Source organism: Terrapene carolina, unplaced genomic scaffold (assembly GCF_002925995.2).
Source record: "Terrapene carolina triunguis isolate 2854851 unplaced genomic scaffold, T_m_triunguis-2.0 Scaffold740, whole genome shotgun sequence".
NCBI classification, from domain to species: Eukaryota; Metazoa; Chordata; order Testudines; family Emydidae; genus Terrapene; species Terrapene triunguis.
Genome location: NW_020665091.1, coordinates 2,306,376 through 2,331,494, shown reverse-complemented (window position 1 = coordinate 2,331,494; position 25,119 = coordinate 2,306,376). Strand labels below are relative to the sequence as shown.

The window sequence follows — 25,119 nt, the reverse complement described above, 5'->3', positions numbered from 1 at the left end:
GGGCGGCAAAAACCCTGGAGCCAGTCCTGACTGTGTGTATATATATATATATATATATATATAGACTATATATATGTATAGTCTTTTGTCTGGTGAAAAAAATTTCCCTGGAACTTAACCTAACCGCTAACCCCCCTTCCTCCCACCCCCGATTTACATTAATTCTTATGGGGAAATTGGATTCACTTAACATCGTTTCACTTAAAGTGGCATTTTTCAGGAACATAACTACAACGTTAAGCGAGGAGTTACAGTATTATATTCTTCAAATACTATTTGATTAGTCCATTAGTAATAATAATGGGGATGTGGCTCTCTCCAATAATGCTGTCCTGATTCTACTTGAAGGTGGAGCTACTGATCTGAAGCTGGTCAACGGAAGCAACCCATGTGCTGGGAGAGCGATGATTAAGATTGGTGAACTGAGCGTCATTCTGTGTTCTACTGTCTCACCTAAGAAACATGCTGCAGTAGCTTGCAAACACTTGGGATGTGGTTCTGCAGTTAGTGTCCATAGTGCTGCCCATTTTGGAGAAGATTCCACACCATACTTGGTGGTAGGAGATGTTTGTCATGGGAGTGAGTCAGTAATCTGGGACTGCAAATTTGAAACCCGGACTATAAAGTCAACATGCGCTCATCCTTCCATTACTGGAGTGACCTGCTCAGGTAAGAAATCAGCCCATCCTTCCACTTGCCATGTGAAAAAAGGGATTGAATCCAGAGTTTGTTCCATTCCCACAAACTAATGTAGAAGTGGGTAAATATGATCAAATCCTGAAATTATTACTCTCATGTTATAGTGAGCAAATCCCTATGTAATTCCCAACCCAGATATCATAGATTCATAGATTCTAGGACTGGAAGGGACCTTGAGAGGTCATCGAGTCCAGTCCCCTGCCCTCATGGCAGGACCAAATACTGTCTAGATCATCCCTGATAGACATTTATCTAACCTACTCTTAAATATCTCCAGAGATGGAGATTCCACAACCTCCCTAGGCAATTTATTCCAGTGTTTAACCACCCTGACAGTTAGGAACTTTTTCCTAATGTCCAGCCTAAACCTCCCTTGCTGCAGTTTAAGCCCATTGTTTCTTGTTCTATCTTTAGAGGCTAAGGTGAACAAGTTTTCTCCCGCCTCCTTATGACACCCTTTTAGATACCTGAAAACTGCTATCATGTCCCCTCTTAGTCTTCTCTTTTCCAAACTAAACAAACCCAATTCTTTCAGCCTTCCTTCATAGGTCATGTTCTCAAGACTTTTAATCATTCTTGTTGCTCTTCTCTGGACCCTCTCCAATTTCTCCACATCATTCTTGAAATGCGGTGCCCAGAACTGGACACAATACTCCAGTTGAGGCCTAACCAGCGCAGAGTAGAGCGGAAGAATGACTTCTCGTGTCTTGCTCACAACACACCTGTTAATACATCCCAGAATCATGTTTGCCTTTTTTGAAACAGCATCACACTGTTGACTCATATTTAGCTTGTGGTCCACTATAACCCCTAGATCCCTTTCTGCCGTACTCCTTCCTAGACAGTCTCTTCCCATTCTATATGTGTGAAACTGATTTTTTCTTCCTAAGTGGAGCACTTTGCATTTGTCTTTGTTAAACTTCATCCTGTTTACCTCAGACCATTTCTCCAATTTGTCCAGATCATTTTGAATTATGACCCTATCCTCCAAAGCCGTTGCAATCCCTCCCAGTTTGGTATCATTTGCAAACTTAATAAGCGTACTTTCTATGCCAATATCTAAGTCGTTAATGAAGATATTGAACAGAGCCGGTCCCAAAACAGACCCCTGCGGAACCCCACTTGTTATGCCTTTCCAGCAGGATTGGGAACCATTAATAACAACTCTCTGAGTACGGTTATCCAGCCAGTTATGCACCCACCTTATAGTAGCCCCATCTAAATTGTATTTGCCTAGTTTATCGATAAGAATATCATGCGAGACCATATCAGATGCCTTACTAAAGTCTAGGTATACCACATCCACAGCTTCTCCCTTATCCACAAGACTCGTTATCCTATCAAAGAAAGCTATCAGATTGGTTTGACACGATTTGTTCTTTACAAATCCATGCTGGCTATTCCCTATCACCTTACCACCTTCCAAGTGTTTGCAGATGATTTCCTTAATTACTTTCTCCATTATCTTCCCTGGCACAGAAGTTAAACTAACTGGTCTGTAGTTTCCTGGGTTGTTTTTATTTCCCTTTTTATAGATGGGCACTATATTTGCCCTTTTCCAGTCTTCTGGAATCTCTCCCGTCTCCCATGATTTTCCAAAGATAATAGCTAGAGGCTCAGATACCTCCTCTATTAGCTCCTTGATATTCTAGGATGCATTTCATCAGGCCCTGGTGACTTGCAGGCATCTAACTTTTCTAAGTGATTTTTAACTTGTTCTTTTTTTATTTTATCTGCTAAACCTACCCCCTTCCCATTAGCATTCACTATGTTAGGCATTCCTTCAGACTTCTCGGTGAAGACCGAAACAAAGAAGTCATTAAGCATCTCTGCCATTTCCAAGTTTCCTGTTACTGTTTCTCCCTCTTCACTAAGCAGTGGGCCTACCCTGTCTTTGGTCTTCCTCTTGCTTCTAATGTATTGATAAAAAGTCTTCTTGTTTCCCTTTATTCCTGTAGCTAGTTTGAGCTCATTTTGTGCCTTTGCCTTTCTAATCTTGCCCCTCCATTCCTGTGTTGTTTGCCTATATTCATCCTTTGTAATCTGTCCTAGTTTCCATTTTTTATATGATTCCTTTTTATTTTTTAGATCATGCAAGATCTCGTGGTTAAGCCAAGGTGGTCTTATGCCACATTTTCTATCTTTCCTACCCAGCGGAATAGCTTGCTTTTGGGCCCTTAATAGTGTCCCTTTGAAAAACTGCCAACTCTCCTCGGTTGTTTTTCCCCTCAGTCTTGATTCCCATGGGACCTTACCTATCAGCTCTCTGAGCTTACCAAAATCCGCCTTCCTGAAATCCATTGTCTCTATTTTGCTGTACTCCCTTCTACCCTTCCTTAGAATTGCAAACTCTATGATTTCATGATCACTTTCACCCAAGCTGCCTTCTACTTTCAAATTCTCAATGCGTTCCTCCCTATTTGTTAAAATCAAGTCTAGAACAGCTTCCCCCAGTAGCTTTTTCAACCTTCTGAAATAAAAAGTTGTCTGCAATGCAGTCCAAGAATTTGTTGGATAGTCTGTGCCTCGCTGTGTTATTTTCCCAACATATATTTGGATAGTTGAAGTCCCCCATCACCACCAAATCTTGGGCTTTGGATGATTTTTTTAGTTGTTTAAAAAAAGCCTCATCCACCTCTTCCACTTGGTTAGGTGGCCTGTAGTAGACTCCTAGCATGACATCACCCTTGTTTTTTACTCCTTTTAGCCTAACCCAGAGACTCTCAACACTTCCTTCTCCTATGTCCATTTCTACCTCAGTCCAAGTGTGTACATTTTTAATATATAAGGCAACACCTCCTCCCTTTTTCTCCTGTCTATCCTTCCTGAGCAAGCTGTACCCATCCACACCAACATTCCAATCATGTGTTCATATCTTTAGAGTCCCCTTTATTAACCTCACCACAGTTGTCTCAATGCCACATTTTCCATTTTCCTTTTATGGGTTTCAAATTTATTTTGAATATCCAAACTAGGGAAATTATTGATATTTAATAAGCTATTCTATCTACATATTTAAACTGCCCCTATCACCATGGCATTGGAGTGTCTATGCTGGAACCCCCCTAAAATCCTGTTGAGTAATAATGTTTCCAAAGGAAACAGACTCATACTTTTCTCTATACAGCCATTTGAGAGCTTAGCAAGTATCAAACAATAAGAATTTTTAGTGGCAGAGAGTAGCCAGATCCAACTACAGCGTCATGCAAGGCATTTCCCACTAAAGTCTTGTCTAACCTCATGTCACTCATCTAATGGTATATCTGTTATCTCCCACAGTGTTTATTCCCAACCACCAGAGTGAAATTTAGAGCCTGATTTTTCACTTTTGGGCATGTTGTGCATGAATGTAAAATGCTACCAAACCGGAAATCACTCCGTCAGACTGGTCCTGGCATTATACATTCATATTGTAGCCATGGAGTACAGGTATAGATGACACAAGCTGCACGGAAGTGGGGAATCAGGCCCTTAATTTTTAGTTCTTGGCCATTGCTCCTTGTCTTCCTCCTTGTCTTTTCTTGTCTCCTTTCTTCCTCCCTGATCTTTTTACTCTCATATTTTCATTAGTTTCTGTGACATTCGGGGTGCAATCCAGACCAGGGAGGGGCCTTACAATGCCTTGCTGCAGTAGCTCCCACCTGGGCTGCTCACTAACAACCTGCTAGCATGCAGGTCACAACCTGACTGTGTGTGTGTAACTTGCACATTTGGGTTACACTGTGGCTTTTACCAGCCTTGATATTTCTGCAAGGTGAACCCAACACACTCCCGGTCCCAGATTTTCCCCAAAAATGTATGTTCTATACTGTCAAGCCCGCTCTTGGACAGTCCAGAGATATTAGGTCCATTGTCTCTTTTAGGGATCAATACACAACAACTTGCCACCTTAAATGGAGTTACCCAGATAATTTAACTTAAACACACTGGAGTAGATTCAATTAAAGAATAAACAAGTTCATTAACTACAAAGAGATGGATTTTAAGTGAGTACAGGTAATGAGGCATAAAGGCTAGAAATGGTTACAAGGAAATAGAATAAAAAACTCTTTGTAGTGCCTAATGTAACAAACTACACTTGATTCAAAGTCCAGTCCTCACCACATGCTTCTGATAGCATTACAGACCAAACTTTTCAGGTCAGGACCCCTTCCCCAAAGTCCAACGGCTATTTGTTTTTCTTCTTAGGTACAAAGAGGGAGATGGACAGGAAGAGAGATACCCAGGGGTGTTTGCCCTTCACTTATATAGTTCAGCCCCCCTCATAAAATTCTGTCCAGATGAGCAGAAGGAAACATGGAGTCTAGTGAGGAAAGAGGCTTCATGTTGTTTTTTTCGCCTGTGTGTTCTGAGATGCAGATTTTGTCTCCTTTATTTTCTCCCCTGCTGTCTGAGGACTCTGTTTACAGCTTATATGTAAATTGAGGTAACTGCACATCCCTTTGTTTAAGCCTTACTTGACCAGTTGTGCCTAATTGGACCATGGGAATTTGAACATGTCCCTTTAACATCATATAGGGGGGATTTCATAACTTCACACATAATCATGCTACACACATTTCACCATGATATTATTGCCCAGTGAGTTATTAGTTTCCAAAAGATACCTCAGAAGGTATATTTTATACAAAGATTATTACAATAGAGTGTAGGGTGTGATTACAGGGGTGCATTTGGCCACAGTTTCCCTTTCCCCCAGTCCACAGTGTGTCTGCATAGTCTCACTCCTTATAACATTTTCTGATTTATCAGTATCTATCATAAAATGGAGTGATCAGAATTCACCAAATTCCTGTTGTGGTTGTGCAAGGGCTGAGTAAAATTGCATAATTACATCTAGTATGGGAAGGGTCTCCTGTGCAATACACCCTCCGCTGGACATAGAAATATTCTTTGAGTACACAATGTGACAGACAAAGACATTGGCACCTGATGTTGTACTAACACATGTGGCCTCTCTCCTGAGGTATGGCCTTTTCTCTCCCTGGCACTTACTATCACCAATATTTTGAGTGGCTTTCCCCCTCTCCTCGCATAGGTTGGGTCCTGGGTTCTTTTTCTTGGTGCCTGGCGGCACCACTCAGATGACTGCTCACTGTACCAGGTACACAGGCGTGCTGTCCTTTGAGAAAATCAGCACTAATATCACTATCTGGAAAGGAGTATAAAGCACAGTGCACAGGAGACAATCAAGTAAATAAAACAAATCCCAGCAAAGGAAGGACACATAAATAATAACAGCATAGCGGTGATGGTAACTTTATTGTGAACAGGAAACTAGGATCAAGGGAAGGAAAAGGTTAAGTTAACTAATCTATATATAATATAACAGTAACGTACCCATCTATGCCATGCCAAGAGTCCTACACCATTGTGATTATAAAGTTAACTCAACCAATTGCCACCCCTACCCTACAGCTAATTTTCATGCAACAATTTAATTGGTTGTAATGAGTCAGTGATACAAGAGGGACAGCACAGATGGTGGGTTCCTTGGCCCAAATGCCACTGTTCTTCAAAGGTTGATTTGCCACCCATACAACTCACCACAAACTACCCAAGGAAACTGACACACCCAAACAAATCAACACAAATTTCCCAACACAACCCACGCACAAATCAACACAACCACCCACAGAACACACAATAACATCAAACACACACAACTCCTCACCTTAGCACACACCCCTCATTCACCACCCGCACAAATCAGTACAAATCTCCCAGCACAACATTCATACTCACCCACCCTCATTCATAAAACCAGTAACTTGAATGGCAAAATTGCTGGTCATCTCTAGTAATAAGTAAGCCTATTCTCCAGAATTTAAAACTCACAAGTTCCTCCAAACCCCAGCTGTCTGCCTGGCACCTTCCCAAGGCAGACAGTATGGCTGAGTTTGTGTATCCTGGTATAGTGTGTTCACCGCTGCAGCACTGGCCAGCTTACACAAAAGTCCCCTTAACTTTTCTTCATCCCTGAATGCGGCAGGATCATGTCCTGGATACAACCAGGCTTGCTATTCCCTGGTCTGGAATCCTCCTAAAGTCTCAGTTGGCTATCAGTAGCCAGTCCCAGACTGGATCTCTCTCTCCAGATGCTGGTGCTGCCTCTCTTCCAGCTTCCAAACTAAAACTCTCTGTGTAAAATCAGTCTGCCTGGTCGCTGGGAGCTGTGCAGCTGTGGCTTGTCATAGGTTCAGTGGACTGCTCATCCAGATCCCCCATGCAGAAGCCTCCCTGTTGGCCTTGGCGAAGGTTGGGAATGGAATCAGGGGGCTCTAGTAGCCATTATAGCTGTAGTCCTTTAGGATAAGGCCCTCCAGAGGCTGAATCCTGAACTCCAGGAGCTGGCAACGGTAAGTGGGGGTTACACACAAATAAAAGCCTGCAGGACTCTGTGGAACATGTGAGCTGCTAGTGCTGCTGCTAGGTGAGCAGGAGGCTGGCAGCTGAGTGCTCTCCTGGCCTGGCTGGACCCTTTGCACAGCTCATGCTCTAAAGCCAGACATGGGCAAAGTATGAGCTGGTGCAGATCCCAGAAAGGGAAACAGGTGAGATGGATGGAAGAGGCGATTCAGGCTCCAGCAGCTCTGGTACAACAGGCTCGGATTCTAAAACATGACCTCTGTGCCTGCTAGAGCTGTAGGCGAGGGGTGGGACCAAAAATATCATTCTCTCCTCACAGCTGCAGTGGTACCAACTCTTTCCATTTCGTTTTGTGTCATAGTTTTAAAAGGAAGTTTCTAGCCTTTGTGGGTGGGTTGAAAAGTTTGAACAAGTGACCCCTAAAGGCTCAGAAACAAGAAGGCAAAGCAGAAATGCCCCCATGTTCTATTTTCTAAAATCTCTGTGCCTTTCACTACATGTCCCTCTGCACATGCTATGGCCGCTGGGATCTCATCTGCAAGGGCCCTGCCCCCTCCACATTTAGTCCCTCTTAGAGCCCAGAGTTGCCCACTCTTGCAATTTTTTCCATAAGTGACACAACTGTGGCTGGTCTGGGGCCCAGTCCTACAATGAGGCAAGAAGCTCCATCTTGAGTCCTCTGATTGGCTGACTGCCCCCATTTGCCCGCCTCCTGGGGTAAAACAACCAATCATAACTGTTTCCGGCAGAGCTCTCTTCCTCCCCCTTTCCCTTCACCAATCTGAAGCCATTTTCATTGGAGGGTGGGGGAGCAAAGAGCCATCAGCTCAGGGCAGCTCTTTCCTCCTGTTTCCCTCCCTTCCTGTGAGCAACAGGCTTCCCCCCACAGCACTGGCCTGGGAGGGGGCAGAGCTCCCTGGAGGAGCAGAGTTGAGGCTAGGGAGCTGAACTGAGGGGTGGCACCTGGGGGGGAACAGAACTGATGGGTGGCTGGGTAGGGACAGAACTATTTGCTGGGCAGGGGACAGGCAGATGCGGGGGTGAGAGCTCCTGCAGTCGGGGCCGAAATCATCTTACCCAATACAGTGGGAAGAGTGGGCAACACTAATTATCTCACATACCATGCTGTCTCCAGTGAATCTTTTTAATTTGAATAACATTGCCCTATTTCTTCTCCCCTTCCCTTAAACTTTCTGTACCTGTCTCTCTCTCCTTGGAAGATGTACTCCCTGTAGCAGGAACCTTCCCTTCTAGAATGTCTGGAAAGCATCTAGCACACCGTTCATGCTACCATAACCTAATAATAATAATAATAAATAAATACATTTGCACCCTCAATTCACATTTGGGAAGAGGAATGTTCTTCTCTGTCTCCTAAAATCATGCCCATTCTTGCAATTAAAGTTTGCCTCCCCTGATGTTAGGCTCAGACCCATTCATATTGCCAAATCCTGAGGCCCTTACACATTTTTTCTTCTCAGTCTTTACTCTGGTAAAATTTCTTTTGGCTTTAATACAAATTTGCCTTTGTTTTCAGTAAGGACTAAGTAAGAACAAAGTCAGGAGTTTAGGTTGTAGCTCATGGTGAAAGAGGGCAAATTGACAGCCAAAGCATAATTATGAAGGTGTTGGGGAGTCCTGTGGCACCTTTAAGACTAGCAGATGTATTGGACCATAAGCTTTCGTGGATGAATACCCACTTCGTCAGACACGTCAGACGCATGCATCTGACGAAGTGGGTATTCACCCACAAAAGCTTATGCTCCAATACATCTGTTAGTCTTAAAGGTGCCACAGGACTCTGTTGCTTTTTACAGATCCAGACTAACACGGCTACCCCTCTGATACTATGAAGGTGTTGGTAGCAGCTCCACAGTTCTTATTATTAGTTACTTGTATAGCTTCTTGAGGCCCCAGATGAGATCAGAGCCCAGTGTACTTGGCACTGTACAAATGCAAAGTAATAGTCAGTCTCTGCCTCACAGTCTGAATGGAAAAGACAGACAAAAACCAGAGAAAAAAGCTGAGGCCCAGAAAGGTGAAATGAGTAGTCCGAGGTCAGAGGCAGTGCTAACCTGGAGCACGGGGCCACAGGACAAGTGCAACCTCCCACAGGGAATATCTCCAATGCAGAGTGCCCTTACATCAGGGACAGAGCCAGCTAGTTATGCACTGCCACCGCCTCTGTATCAGTATTATTTAATCGCAGCAGCAGGAATAAGGCAGAACAAGTTTTTACACAACAAATATGCTTCTATCTTACCTAAAGCTTAGCATCTCCCTTAAAACTTAGGCAAGTCCAGCTGCTTAAAAGTTAAGACCCATCCTCCAGGGCCTGTCTCTGTGTCAGTTTGCTCCCCTTGAGCAGTAACTTGACCACTTCCTCTGCCTGCTCTTCAGGAACACTCTTTTTATCCATTTCAAAGCATTTTGTTCCAGTTTCCCACCTGGATCTCCCCCCACTTCACTAGCCAACAAGCTGATCGCAGCATGGACAGTGTTAAAACTTCAAAGGTGTTGTCAGCTGTATTGTCTTCTGAATATCAGTAAATGAGTTATCTAAAACACTGTCTTGTTTCTTGTGGAAACAAACCATCCAGGTCTGATTTAACCCTCAGGGTATGCATAGACAGCAAAAAAGTGTATTCTTAACATGGGTTAGCTAACCCCCATTAGTTAACTCTAATTAAAATATCAGTGAAAACATGGCAACTTGCCTTTTAACTCAGGTTAGCAGTTCAAATTCAACCTCAGGCTGCCCTAGGCTTGATTTGAACTGCTAATCTGAGGCCAGGTCTATACTACAGGTATAACTACATTGCTCATAGGTGTGAAAAATCCATATCCCGGAGAGACCTAGTTATACCGACCTTAACCCTCCGTGTAGACAGTGCTATGTTGGTGGGAGAGCTTCTCCTGCTGATGTAGCTATCACCTCTTGTGGAGGTGGCGTAACTAAGCTGACAGGAGAGCTCTCTCCCTTCGGCTTAGAGTGTCTTCATCAAAGCACTACAGCTGCATCCGTGCAGTTGTGCTGATGCAGCATTTGTAGTATAGACCTGCCCTGAGTTAAAAGCTGAACTGGTGTGTCCTCACTGCTATTTAACCCAAGTTAGCTAAACTGAATTAAGAACATACCTCTTCTTGGAGTACCCTTAGTAATCCTGTAGCAGACAACACAACAAGCAAACAAGCAAAGCTTCATAAAATAATACAGGCCTCTCTCACATCCTTCACAATTAGTTAAAAACCACTGACAGTAGCGTTTGTTTCTAAATAGTGACACAAAGGTCCATATTTCAAGAACAAATATTTAAGTACAGGGTCTGTATTTTTTTAATGTACTCATAGCTATAATCCATAATTTCTAAACATTGTTATGAAAAGTTTGAAAAACATGTCTATCTACTGAAAGGTGTAGTGGCGAGTATGGAGTGTAAATGTAACCTTCATTGATGGATTGATTGACTCTCTAGGCTACTCACAGCCTCGGCTGGTGGGAGGAGACAATCCCTGCTCAGGACGTGTGGAAATAAGACATGGTGAAACATGGGCTACACTCTGTGATGCACACTTTGATATCAAAGCTGCCAGTGTTATCTGTAATGAATTAGAGTGTGGAAGAGCTTTATCTACCCCAGGAGGAGCTCACTTTGGAGAAGGACACGGGCCGATCTGGACTGAAGAGTTGCAGTGTGTGGGGAATGAGTCACACCTTGCGTACTGTCCCAGGAGATCACATGTGAATCAGACATGCTCACATGCAAATGATGCCAGTGCCATATGCTCACGTAAGAATTCAGCATGATTTCTTTAAAATCCCAGTGTTGTGTATTCTAGAGTACAGTGCAACAATAAAACAATCTCACTCTGTAGGGAGCTGGGAAAATAGGGTGCCATCAGCTTCTGGTAAAACTCAAACAATAAGAAAGGGATCAATCACTCCTGACTTCCCGTACAGAAAGCTGGCTAGATCGTCGGGCTCAACGGGTAGTGATCAATGGCTCCATGTCTAGTTGGCAGCCGGTATCAAGTGGAGTGCCCCAAGGGTCGGTCCTGGGGCCAGTTTTGTTCAATTTCTTCATTAATGATCTAGAGGATGGTGTGGATTGCACCCTCAGCAAGTTTGCAGATAACACTAAACTGGTAGGAGTGGTAGATACGCTGGAGGGTAGGGATAGGATACAGAGGGACCTAGACAAATTAGAGGATTGGGTCAAAAGAAATCTGATGAGATTCAACAAGGACAAGTGCAGAGTCCTTCACTTAGGATGGAAGAATCCCATGCACTGCTACAGACTAGGGACCAAATGGTTAGGTAGCAGTTCTGCAGAAAAGGACCTAGGGGTTACAGTGGACAAGAAGCTGGATATGAGTCAACAGTGTGCCCTTGTTGCCAAGAAGGCTAACGGCACTTTGGGCTGTATAAGTAGGGGCATTGCCAGCAAATCGAGGGACATGATCGTTCCTCTCTATTCGACATTGGTGAGGCCTCATCTGGAGTATTGTGTCCAGTTTTGGGCCCCATACTACAAGAAGAATGTGGAAAAATTGGAGAGAGTCCAGCGGAGGGCAACAAGAATGATTAGGGGGCTGGAGCACATGAGTTATGAGGAGAGGCTGAGGGAACTGGGATTGTTTAGTCTGCAGAAGAGAAGAATGGGGGAGGGGGGGATTTGATAGCTGCTTTCAACTACCTGAAAGGGGGTTCCAAAGAGGATGGATCTAGACTGTTGTCAGTGGTAGCAGATGACAGAACAAGTTGCAATGGAGGTTTAGGTTGGATATTAGGAAAAACTTTTTCACTAGGAGGGTGGTGAAGCATTGGAATGGGTTACCTAGGGAGGTGGTGGAATCTCCTTCCTTAGAGGTTTTTAAGGTCAGGCTTGACAAAGCCTTGGCTGGGATGATTTAGTTGGGGATTGGTCTTGCTTTGAGCAGGGGGTTGGACTAGATGACCTCCTGAGGTCCCTTCCAACCCTGATATTCTATGGTTCTATGATACTTAGCGATTTAGTATAAAATTGCTCCAAGGCTCCCTCTCTAAACCCCTTCTCCCTTCTCCCCAGGGCACTCAGGGTTCCAGCTGGTGAACGGCAACACAGAGTGCTCAGGGAGGGTGGAGATCCAGGTTCGTGGTGACTGGGGAACTGTCTGTGACTCACACTGGGATCTATCAGATGCCAACGTTCTCTGTCATCAGCTCAACTGTGGGTTCGCTGTATCGACTCCAGGAGGAGGGCATTTTGGGAAAGGAACAGGCTCTGTCTGGACAGACACATTTCACTGTAAAGGGACTGAACCCCATTTGGGCCATTGCCCTGTGACTGCCCTGGGTGCATCTCCGTGCCCACATGACAATGATGCCAGTGTGATTTGCTCAGGTAAGTGCAGCAGAAATGCTGGATTAATGACACCTGCCCCTCAGTGTCCGACACTGCCCTCCAGAGCACAGGGAGAGGAAGAATGATCTAGGATCAAGGATTATGCAATAAAATAGAAATCCCCGTATTCCCAACTTCAGCAACGTTGCCTACCAGACCATTTATCATGGAAGATACTAAGACTGAACAAGAAGAATAGGAACATTAGCCTCCAACAGAAAGGAGCAGCTAGGACAGGGCTAGAATTCATCAGACTGGTACAGAGAGTGCCCCAGTGGCTGCCCCACTGTACTGGGTAAGATGATTTTGGCCCCGGCTGCAGGAGCTCTCACCCTGACATCTGCCTGTGCCCTGCCCAGCAAATAGTTCTGTCCCTACCCAGCCACCCATCAGTTCTGTTCCCTCCCAGGTGCCACCCCTCAGGTCAGCCCCCCAGCCTCAACTCTGCTCCTCTTCATGATGCAGAGTGAATCATCTAGTCCAATCCCCTGCTAAAAGCAGGACCAACACCAACTAAATCATCCCAGCCAGGGCTTTGTCAAGCCGGGCTTTAAAAACCTCTAAGGATGGAGATTCCACCACCTCCCTAGGTAACCCATTCCAGTGCTTCACCAACCTCCTAGTAAAATAGTGTTTCCTAATATCCAATCTAGACCACCCCCACTGCAAATTGAGACCATTGCTTCTTGTTCTGTCAAGAAACAAAGCTATGAAACATTAAATGATTTTTAGACTGGTGAACCCCTTTGTACTTTAAGATGCACCCTCAACTGGTTTACTTTAAATTAGACAGTGAAAATGGTCCTTTACCACAGATTTGAATGGGCAACATAGAAGCCAATACTCCTTTGTTAGGATAAGTTAGGAGGGTGGCCAAAATTATAAAAGAAACTCAGTCCCAACCATAAGTATGCAGTGGCTGCCACCGCACCATATTTTGGAGCTATTAGTTCATTTCTTTGTGTTAAAATCAAGACTAACAAACAAAACAAACTATGTGGGACCATGTATTAGAGTTTCCCCATCGTAAAGAGGGTTTCTCTCTCTCTCTTCTGTTCTTTCTAGAGATTTTGGCACAAAGACTCACTGGTCACTGTTCTCCAGAGCACCTTGGATTGTTTCCTTAATCACCACAAGCCATTAACGTCCCTTGGCCAAACTCCCTTAGATAAGTCACAACACCCGTTTGCCTACTCAGGTACCATTCTCTGTCTTCAAGGTATTTAAGTCTCACTGAGACCATAGACCTGATTCTCAGTCACTCCATTCCTGCACTTGGGTGGCAGGGAAGGCAGCTTTAAGCCCCATTTACATTCTTTATTCTGGTGCCATGTAGGGCCTTGCCCAGACCCTGGTGTAACTAAGAGCAGATTCAGGGCTGTTCTAAGTTGTACTTTTCTCCCCATAGTCTACAGCAGAGAATAGCTGTATTGTTGTGCACTATGGGCACACTCTGATCAAACTGTGAGGGTTCTTGAGGAACCCAGGGCACCTAGTGGCCTCTTGCCTCTAGCAAGAGGTTGCCTTGTCCATGGTGGATGGGTGTTAGATCCCTAACACCACCAGCCTGTTAGTCACTCAAACACTCTCCTCTGGGCTATGTCAGCCATGTCTTTGCCTTGCAGGTTAACAAGAGATGCATCCTAGTATCCAAGTCCCTTTGAATTATTCCCCTGTGATATCCAGCCCCTGACACTGGCTACTCACAGAAGTCCCAGATTCTCCAAAAGTGCAATGTGCCTCAGTTTACTGGTTTTAATGTAAACTCCTGTATAACACACAGCACTTGTAAGCACTTATAATAAAACAGGAGAAAATTTATTTAAGAAAGAATGTTCACTAGAAACAAGAGAGAGTGGTGAAAACAAATGGTTACAATATAAAACAAAATCATAAAACACAACCTAAGGCCTACACTTATCAACAGTTACCGTTCCTAACTAAAATATAGGTTTCCTGGAAAAGTTAAGTCTGTTACAGTGCTGTCTGGCTTCACAGGAATCAGGATCCAAACTTGTACAAACAGTGTCTCCTCAGCGACAGGATCCAGAATGCCTCTCCCACTCTGTGTTATACTGAACCAGTCTTTTGTCTATATTCATTGGCAGGATGATTCCCTGCTGTTGTATTGTTCCTTTTTTTACCTTTTTTACCTCTGTATTGGTTTTGATTGTTTGCAGTCATCTCTGATGGTTTTCCGTTGATAGTCTGGGAATGGAGCAATTGAGCCTTGCATTACCTCACCGGCTAACCAGGGAGGGGCGACAGCTCCTGCCTGCTTGAATGGGCTGTCACTGAGACCTGTTATCCCTGGTGACTAACTTTTACTGCCAGTCTGTAAAGTCTACATTCAATATACTTCCATGATTCCTTAAATGTTACCTGCACATACATCTCATAATGGTTCTGAGTCGTGATAAAGTTATGAGCTTTCTGTAGATACTTACCTGTTACCCCTTATGGATAAATTCCCTACAAGATGTGTGTTCGGTGTAGTGAGTTTGTCAGGTCTGAGGACAGAATTTCAAAGGACTGGGGAGCCTTTGCTAAGGGATCTCTGTGTCACACACGCCACTGCCATACATGATCACTACCTCCTTGTGACACATGCAGATGCCTGTATCAATGCAATGATTTGAATATGGGTCATTTAATTCACTGAGCTACTATAGTTTGTATTGTTCCTACTGTGCACAGTCTATTTCCCATCTCTCCTGGGCCCAGGTCATTCGGAATCACTCAGACTGTTGAATGGAGAGAGCCGCTGTGATGGGAGAGTCGAGATTTCCCTCCATGGTGTGTGGGGCAGAGTGCTGGATGACCAGTGGGACATGAACGATGCCAGTGTGGTGTGCAGGCAGCTCCAGTGCGGAGTTACTGAGAAAGCTTATAACCCCCCTAAGTCTGGGCGAGGAACGGGCCCTGTGGGGCTGAGAAGTGTCCAGTGTGCAGGAAATGAGACTCGTCTGACTCTCTGCAACATCTCCGCATTTGAGACAGCCCAGGCAGGAATTACTGAGGATGCTGGTGTCGTTTGCTCAGGTGACTTACTGTAAACATTTTACAAACAGCCTGTCCTTGTCCAATAGGAACATGACCCACCCTGGGACCTGCCTCCACCCCACCTTGTGCTGAGATCTCAAACAGATATGGATTTGAGATTCACATTATGGACTGTCTCCAGTAAAAGTATGTGTGTTATATGCAGAAACAACAGCATAACTACATTAGCAATTAAGTGCCGATGCAAAGCAGCAATTCAGCAATTCTGCACAATCCAGCCTGTGCACTGAATGAGGCAGGGGGTCTGTGAAAAAAATAGTATGTGATCACATACTCCAAGTCTGTATCATAATGCACACGCACAAAGAGCCCATATTAAGGTTGCACTAGCAAACGTAAATCTATTTCCTAACTTTTGACAGCTTGAATCTGCAACCCAAATAATGTTTTTTTAAATGTAGTTTTATGTGAAATTTCCTATGAAAAAGAGAAAGGTAAAACCAAATTCTATTATATGCACCCCTACCACTCACCTCCCCCTGTGACTCCTCAGCGGGATTTGACCACTACTTCATACCTTTGGCACTAGAGCCCAGATTGCTGCTACTATTTAACCTGCAGAACTAACAATATTAGCTAGCAGCAGGAAAAGGCTGTTATCCAAGAGTGGGGATGGGTTGCTGGATCTGCATGGTGGTTGTGGGGAAATCCAGCCCGGTCTGGCTCTCTCTCCCTCACCTTCAAAATTGGGGGAACTCCCACTCCATGTATTACCCCAGATTGTGTGATTTTCTGTTGGACCATGTGCTGCACCAGCAGGATGGCTGGGGGAAAACCACTCTGTGTCTCTTTTACTCCATAGCCAGGTTCTTGGGGTTCTAGTCCCATGTTTTGCCCCCAGAGTGTGGGGTGTGGTGGTAAATGGGCCACTGAGGCCAAGTGCTGGAATTGGGGATTTACAGAGGAGTGGGCAGGAATCCAGCCCTGCTCTCTTCCCCCTCTACAGCTGCTCTGGTAACTCCATGCTGGTCACAGAACAGTGAATGCTGCTGCTGTTGCTTTGATGATAGTGTTAGCCTGGCATGGGAAGAAGGGTCAGTGATTTTGATAGGCTGCCAACATTTTCTTGAGGAACTCAAATGAGAGAAGGGAAATGGCAATTTGAACTCTGTATATTTTAGCCAAATCTGAATAGAGTTTCATGGGACAAAGAAAAGGCAGTGCTGTAGCCACAGGAGATTCCCTCTGCTGAATAGCAAAGACCTGTTGCAAACAATAGAGATGTGAGAGCTCAAAGAAAGATCACTAAAGCCTGGACCCACAAAGGGAAGTAGGCATTGCAAAACTTATCTTTTAAGAGCTTAGAAAATCACAGGAATGACGTGATTTACAACACCTGAGTTAGGCACCCTATACAATGAGTGGGAATGAGATAGGAGCCTTAGAATGGGACTCACAAAAGCCGGCTCACTAGGCAGGGAGCCTTGTAAACTAGTCAATGGGAGATGCTAGTGAGAGGGGTGTGTCCTAAACTCTGCCCCTCTCACAGAGACAGGCACCTAAGGGTATGTCTACACAGCAATTAAACATCTATGGTTGTCCTGGGTCAGGTGCTGCGAGGATACCAGAGACTGGGCCCAAAGCCAAGCCCAAAGGTCTATGTTGTGTATTTGGTTGTCGTGGTAATAGAAGCTTGTGTTGCTATGGCAACTGAGTTAGATTATTAGGGGATAGCCCAGCCTGCTTTGGCTAGCTGTTGGTTAGTTCTGTGTGTAGCAATAAATGGCTGCTCCAAGGTTTACAGCTCTCTGTGTCTCCAGTGATTTCTTCCTAAAACTGTTGCCCCCAAGGATATAACAGTCTACCCAGGAATTTTTAGCCCTGCAGCTTGAGCCCCATGAGCCTGAGTCAGCTGACCCAGGCCAGCTGCAGCCATGTCACAATTCTTTTATTCCAGTGTGGATGTACTCTAAGTCTGAGCTGCAGGGAGGCACCAGTCTCAGATTGTGCTCCAGGAACTGGGGGAAGAAAGGCATTTCTGTGCCTAACTCTGGTGCAAGGTCCTATCTGGTAGACATGCTCAGAGGACACCTAACTCCATGAACAGCAAAAAGGCGTGTGGGGAGGAAGGAAACAGAAAGGAGGAGTGCCACTTTTATCCCAGTGGTTAACACACTCACCTAGGATGTTGGAAATCCCCAGTTCAAGTCCCCTCTTTCCCTGTTGAGGAGGAGGGATTTGAAGAGAGATCTCCTGCCTCTAGGATGAGCACTCTAGGCAATAGAATGATTCTTTCTCTGCCCAATTATATTTATTTAATTAAAGTGGAACAATGTCAATGGGAGAGAGACCCACATCAGGATGTCGTCTCATAGCCCAGTGATGAGATCCCTGTCCTGAGTGGTAGTAGATCCCTGGAAATAGACAACCTTAACTCTGTCCTGTAATGACACCACACAATAACTTACATTTATGGTTAATGCATAATGGTATCTGGTGTCCCAAAGTAGATTAAACAGATTTCTAAAGACACATTAGATTGTTTCATATTTTCCCCTCATGGTGTCAAGGGAGTAGGATCAGGCAGGGGTGTTCACGGGTGTGCTCCTCAGAACTCGAGTGGGTCAGAAACCAGAATTCCCATTCCACAGGAAACTGGGAAATTTTGATTTTTTCCCTCCAAATTAAAATTAAAATTTGAAATTTCACACAAGCAAAAATTCCAAAATTTTGTTTCAGAAAAATTGAAACAACATTTTGTTTTGACCCCATTGCCTTGATTTTTATGTTTATTATAATTGTAATATGACATAATGTAACATAAAAGTAGAAATGATAAAGCAGAAATTAATCTCTTCAGCATTATCGAAACAATACATTTTGATAATTTTGATCTAAAACTGAAAAAATCAATACAATTGTTGCAATTTTGTCAAATCATAATTTTCCAATGGAAAATGTTTCTGTCTGAAAAATTCAACTAGTTCTTCTCAGAACCATACTGGGAACCACTCTCCTCTCCCGGCTCTCCGATATGATGCCTCTATGCATGCAGCCTACAGTAGACAGCTTAGTTTCTTGCAGTTGTATCACATTGCACACATGGGTGGCCAGTGATCTGGCCTTTGCGGGAGGCTAGCCCCCAGCCTCTCCCCTTGTGCCCAAGGCCCCGCCCCTTCCCTTGTGACCCCTTTCTCCCTCCCCTTGTGCCTAAGGCCCTGCCCCTCGTCTTTTGCTCCCCCCCCAGGAGCCCAGAGCACCCCACCGTGGCCCCTGGCCCTAGCGCCAGGGAGCGGGGAGGGGGGCAAGGCCCCAGCCCCAGTGCGCCAGGTGGCGTGGCCGCAGCACCTCCAGCCCCTGTGCGCCGGGCAGCCAGTCCCAGAGTGCCAGGCTGTGTGGCTGCAGCGCCCCCAGCCCCAGTGCGCTGGGCAGCGCGGCCCCAGCACCAGCCACTCTGAGTCCCTGCGGGAGGCAGGCCAGCCAGCCCCAGCCAGCCTGGGACAGCCAGGGCAGAGCACTGTGAACCGCAGGAGGGGGCCTGGCCTGGAGGCGGAGCGTGGGCAGAACCACGCTAGGCTGTTTGGGGAGGCATAGCCTCCCCCTGCCTTTGATACTTGCTGCCCATGATTGCAGACTCATATCTATTCTATTTTCCTTTCTTGCCACTAGGTCTCTTTCACTTTTGCTTCTTCTCAGCTGATCCCAATGATTATATGTGCTTCATATTATTTTTTCCCAGACATATTCACTTCCATTTTCCTGAACTGAATCTCATTTTGATTTCCTTATCCAAGGGCCATATAGCAGGGGTGGCTAAACGTACTGGCCTGCCGAGCCACATGTACGATGGTCTTCAGAAGTTCGAGAGTCAGAGCACACCTGCCAGGAGCCAGGGCTTGGGGCTTCAGTCCCACTCCTGCAAAAGCCCCGAGCCTCGGCAGGTGCACCCCACAGGGCTGAAGTCCCAAGACTTGCCTCCCTGCTGGACAGAAGCTCCTACCCCACTACCGCACTGCAAGGCAGAGGTCCCAAGCTCTCCCTCCCGCTCCCCCGGGTCTGGTAGGCAGAGAAGGGAGGGTGGAGAGGGCTTGTGAGCCATAATTTAATAGTAAAAGAGATGCATGTGGCTTGCGAGCCACAGTTTGGCCACCCCTGCCATATAGTGTCATCAGGATATAAGCACAATTCCCCTTTGACTTTAGTGTGGATTTATACTTAAAAGTTAATAGTATATAATGGGGCTTTATATTTTTGCTTATGATTTCCCACTTTTCAGTGTTCACAGTCTCTCCCAGTTTTGTGTAATCTGAGACTTTCACTATACATAACACATTGCAATTTTATCATTACATTTTGTGTTCAGCCCTGCAGCTGATCACATCCTAGCCAAAATCATATCTGGCTGAATGCTGAAAGCTTGATTTTGTGAGAAACTTTATCAATGCTTTACTAAAATGAAGAGTTATTACATCTATTGTATTCTTATCATCCATTGATGTGATAGCTATTAAAAAGCAGTATAAGGTACTTAGCATGACCTGTTTCTTTGTAAATTTCAGCTGCTAATGGCTTATGGTTACATTGGATTCAGGATAGGAATATGAATTACAGGACAGTAGTAATCAGGATCACTTGTCTTTCTTACATAATTGTTAAAATAAATTGGTGCCATATTTGCTTTCCTCTAATCTGCTAGTACCTCCCAATTCTTCAGCACTTACAAACATAATTATTAGTACTTAAGCAAATTTGTGAGCTAATAATTCCCTGAATGCCCACTAAGCTTATTTTCAAATACATGTTTGAAAAGATTTGAGTTTTGAAGGCACGACTGATTCTGCAAATCCACAAACTCTCAGCTAGTTCTTTCTCCTAGGTAAATCAAGCATTCGGGATTAAGCCTTATTCCCTTACGCACTTTTAAGATCTCTTTACCATGCCTTAATCACTTTCTAACTCTGCAGACTTCTCTTTATGTTTCTTGTTAAAGACAGACTTTTAAAAGCATTTCAATATTTCAGCCATTGGAGAAGTGTCATTGATTTGTGTGGAAGCTGTTCAGTTATCATTATATTACATATTGCCCACTGGGATTCATCCTTGTAGGGAGCAGGCGGATCAGGCTGGTGAATGGGCCAGGTCGCTGTGCCGGGAGAGTGGAGATTTATTACAATGGCACTTGGGGAACAGTCTGTGATGATTCCTGGGACCTTCCAGACTCCAATGTTGTTTGCAATCAACTGGGATGTGGATACGCCATCAATGCAACTCTCTCTGCTCATTATGGACAAGGATCTGGGCAGATCTGGCTGGATGATGTGAACTGCTCTGGGAACGAATCTGATCTCTGGGAGTGTCCTTCCGGGGGCTGGGGCCAGCACAACTGCAGACACAAAGAGGACGCAGGAGTTCTCTGCTCAGGTCTGTTCTGTGAATGATCTCATGAGTTTGTTTACCAGGGGATTTAATGAAGTATATGGGTGTTTGAGGAGAGAGATGAGGATAACAGAAAGTTTATTTCCCTTTCCCTTTCTCTGTCTGTCTTTCTTCCTGACCTATCCACTTGCAATGGTCACCATTAAAAAGTCTACATTGACAACAGTTAATATCAAGGGGTACTGGAAATATTGCATTATTACCTTAGCTTTAGAACATGTATTAAATTCTGAATCTTGGGTAACACTGTGTGTAACTGTTGGTGAATGGTGTATTTTAAATAACAATTCCATGGTTAATATGTCTGTCACTGGTCTCCAGAAAAGTCTCTCTGACTCGTTAAATGAATCTTGCTTCTGTAGAAGAATGTGCAGGTTTGTTAGCAATCTCAGGGATTCAGCCTTCAAACCACATTGTGTTTCAAAATCAGAAAATGTCACAGACAACTTCTGCATTTCTTTCTAGGGCTCATGGATCTGAGACTGGTGAGTGGTAGTGCTTGTGCTGGGCGGCTGGAAGTTTTCTACAATGGGACATGGGGCAGTGTTTGCAACAGTCCTATGGATGCAGTCACCAGGGCACTTATATGCAAACATTTGGACTGCGGAGACAATGGGATTCTTTTAAAAGACTTTACACATGGAAGAGGCTCTGGCCCCACCTGGGTGGATGGTATTCGGTGCAATAAGCAGCACGGCTCCCTGTGGGAATGCCCGTCAGACCCATGGAATCAGCAGTCATGTAGTAACAGAGAACAAGAAACCCACATTTCTTGTGAAGGTAATTAGTAAACTATTTGTACTATATAAACACTCAAACCACAAGTCTAACTCGCTGACAGGTTTTGATATACACCTCTACCCCGATATAACGCTGCCCTCGGGAGCCAAAAAATCTTACCGCGTTATAGGTGAAACCGCGTTATATTGAACTTGTTTTGATCCACCGGAGTGCGCAGCGCCCTCCCCCTCCCCCCCGGAGCACTGCTTTACCGCGTTATATCCGAAGTCGTGTTATATTGGGTCGCGTTATATCGGGGTAGAGGTGTAATTATGGTATTTTATATTTTCACTATATTTTATGAAATACATAGTTATATTCTTTTAACATACTCAGCAATGGCACAAACTTATTTTCAGTCTCTGAGGTTATAGAGATAGGAATGTAGTCTGTTAATATCAAACATGGAAATCAATTATTAAAAAATACACATTACACAGCATGATCAGTTATGACCTAATCCAACACCCAGTGAAGTAATCAAATTGTAGATTTTAAAGTCTGAAGAGCCTGTTAAAATAATCTAATCTGGCGGGCCATAGAATATTAACTAGTAATTTCTGCATCTAGCCTATATATTCTGGTTTAGCTACAGCATGTCTTTTAGAAAAACCTCCCATCTTGAATTAAAGACTTCAAGTAATGGAGAATCCAACACAGCCTTTGGTGAAATGTTTCAATGGTTAATTATGGTGACTGTTAAAAAAACTGTTCTGAATTTGTCTAGCTTCACCTTGCAGCCACTGGATCATGTTAGGCCTTTGGGTACTAGATTAAAAAACTATCTGCTCTCAGAATTCTTCTCCTCGTGTAGGTACGTAAACACTAGTAACAAATAAAGCCCTTCACTGCCATTGTTAGTAGGCAGTGTTTCATACTCCACTTCAGAGTTGCAAAAACTGGGATCAGAATCCTGCTGTCTACTGTGGCAAACTCAAGTTTCACCTACACAAGAACACTGCTTGCCAGAAAGCATTATTGTCCCCATTTTATAGATAGAGAACAGACATAAAAACTGTCTCAAGGAGTCTGTAGTATAACCAGGCACTGGCTGCAAATCACTTGCAAATCTAGGCCAATGCCTTAGCCTCAAGACCACCTTTTTCACCTGTTGACTTCCATGGGCATTGGATCAGTCCCCTAGTGAGACCCAGTAAGAGTTATCCACTAAATACTCCTGGGGGAATTCTGCACCACTGCGCAATGCAGAATTTTGCAGAAATTAATGTTATGCATACAGAATTGCCTTTCCCCCCACAGAAATGGGCTGCAGTGCTGCTGGCCCCCACTAGAGACCACTGGACACAGCAAAGCCCAGCTCGCACATAGAAGACACTACTGGGGGGAGGGGAAGGGAGCTAGAGGGTTCCCAGGAGCTGCAGTTCCCAGCACACCCTGAGGGAAGGAGACGGCAGCACGCAGGAAACTCCACACAATCCTGGGACTGAGCATCAGGCTGTTTCTCCCTCTGGATCCCTGGGCTCTGAGGAGTAGGGAGGGCCAGGTGTCTGGGTTGTGTGGGGGCACAGCTGAGCTCCGTGGGGGAGGGAGTGGGTATCTTGGCAAGGGGGGCACTGCGGCTGGGCTCTGGGGGGGGGAGAAGGTGGGTATCTGGGCCAGGGGGCCCCTGCGGCTGGGCTCTGGGTGGGAGGGGGTTTGGGTGGACTGGCTGGGGGAGGGCCGTGGCAGGCCCTGGGGGGAGAGGGGCTGTGAGTGTCTGGCCTCCCAGCTGATCTCTGGGGGGCGGCGAGGGGGCAGAGAAACAGGAACTGGGTTGTCATAGGGGTTTCTTTAACTCTCTACTCCTGAGGGAATATTTGTGTGTGTCTGTGTTGTTACAAACATACTTGCTGACAGGTATTTTGAAATAAATTACCAAAATAATTGAAACTGGCATGATTATATAGTGTTATTTTGACAAATAAAATTTGCAGAATTTTAAAATATTGTGCGCAGAATTTTTAATATTTTGGTGCAGAATTCCCCCAGGAGTAGACTAAAGAACATCAGTAGTGTGCCTTTATGGTTAAAAATCTTCCTGGGAATAATGATCAGAGGTCTGGGCTGTGAAGTCCATCGATAGATCCGTGTCTGAAGCATTATTTATATTACTGTAACACCTAAAGTCCCCAAGGCCTCAATGCACCAGGCACTGTAAAAACACAGACTGAGAGAGGCACTGCCATAAGGAGTTTACAGCCGAGACAGACAAGGCAGGTGGGAGGAGATGCAGAGGGACATGGAGATGAAGTAACTTGCCCAAGGTCACACAACAGATTGAGGGCAGAGACAAAGATAGAACACAGGTCTTTTAAGTCCTAGTCTAGTGCCATAACCAGTGTCAATACACTGCCTCTCAGTGTGGGAAGGTACAGACCTGCAACTCCAATATAGCCTGTTCTTAATATTAATAATCCTCTTCTTTTGGTTCCTGCAGTGATGAGGGTGCGTTTCAATTCATGTGTCTGTTTACATTCCAGTCGCCATGCAGGGGATTCAGGGATGTTGTCTGAGTGGGGAACTGGAGTAGATTCCAGGCTGGTCTACACTAGAAAATTATGTCGGCCCTGCTAATTTGCGCCAGGGAAATCCACACCCCTGAGTGATGTCATTAAGCCAACCTAAATCCCACGTTATAGTCCTAGCCTTCACAACCTCCTCAGGCAAGGAGTTCCACAGGTTGACTGTGCGCTGTGTGAAGAAGAACTTCCTTTTATTTGTTTTAAACCTGCTGCCCATTAATTTCATTTGGTGGCCCCTAGTTCTTATATTATGGGAACAAGTAAATAACTTTTCCTTATTCACTTTCTCCATACCACTCATGATTTTATATAGCTCTATCATATCCCCCCTTAGTCTCCTCTTTTCCAAGCTGAAAAGTCCTAGCATCTTTAATCTCTCCTCATATGGGACCCGTTCCAAATCCGTAATCATTTTAGTTGCCCTTCTCTGAATCTTTTCTAATGCCAGTATATCTTTTTTGAGATAAGGAGACCACATCTGTATGCAATATTCAAGATGTGGGCGTACCATGGATTTATATAAGGGCAATAAGATATTCTCTGTCTTATTCTCTATCCCTTTTTAAATGATTCCTGACATCCTGTTTGCTTTTTTGACTGCTGCTGCACACTTTGTGGAAGTCTTCAGAGAAATATCCACAATGATTCCAAGATCTCTTTCCTGATTAGCTGTAGCTAAATTAGTCCCCATCATACTGTATGTATAGTTGGGGTTATTTTTTTCCAATGTGAATTACTTTACATTTATCCACATTAAATTTCATTTGCCATTTTGTTGCCCAATCACTTAGTTTTGTGAGATCTTTTTGAAGTTCTTCACAGTCTGTTTTGGTCTTAACTATCTTGAGCAGTTTAGTATCATCTGCAAACTTTGCCACCTCACTGTTTATCCCTTTCTCCAGATCATTTATGAATAAGTTGAATAG

The 25,119-nt window shown here is 44.6% G+C and overlaps 1 protein-coding gene across 1 annotated transcript in view; it reads left to right on the top strand.

Annotated features, from left to right (window-relative positions):
- CD163L1 (CD163 molecule like 1) overlaps nucleotides 1–25,119 on the top strand; it is a 128,839-nt gene that overhangs the window by 20,635 nt on the left and 83,085 nt on the right. The window contains exons 4-8 of the mRNA XM_029913602.1: nucleotides 10,545–10,859; nucleotides 12,138–12,452; nucleotides 15,405–15,494; nucleotides 20,562–20,876; nucleotides 21,357–21,665. Of these exons, the coding sequence (XP_029769462.1) occupies nucleotides 10,545–10,859; nucleotides 12,138–12,452; nucleotides 15,405–15,494; nucleotides 20,562–20,876; nucleotides 21,357–21,665 (1,344 nt within the window). The remainder of the gene's footprint in view (nucleotides 1–10,544; nucleotides 10,860–12,137; nucleotides 12,453–15,404; nucleotides 15,495–20,561; nucleotides 20,877–21,356; nucleotides 21,666–25,119) is intronic.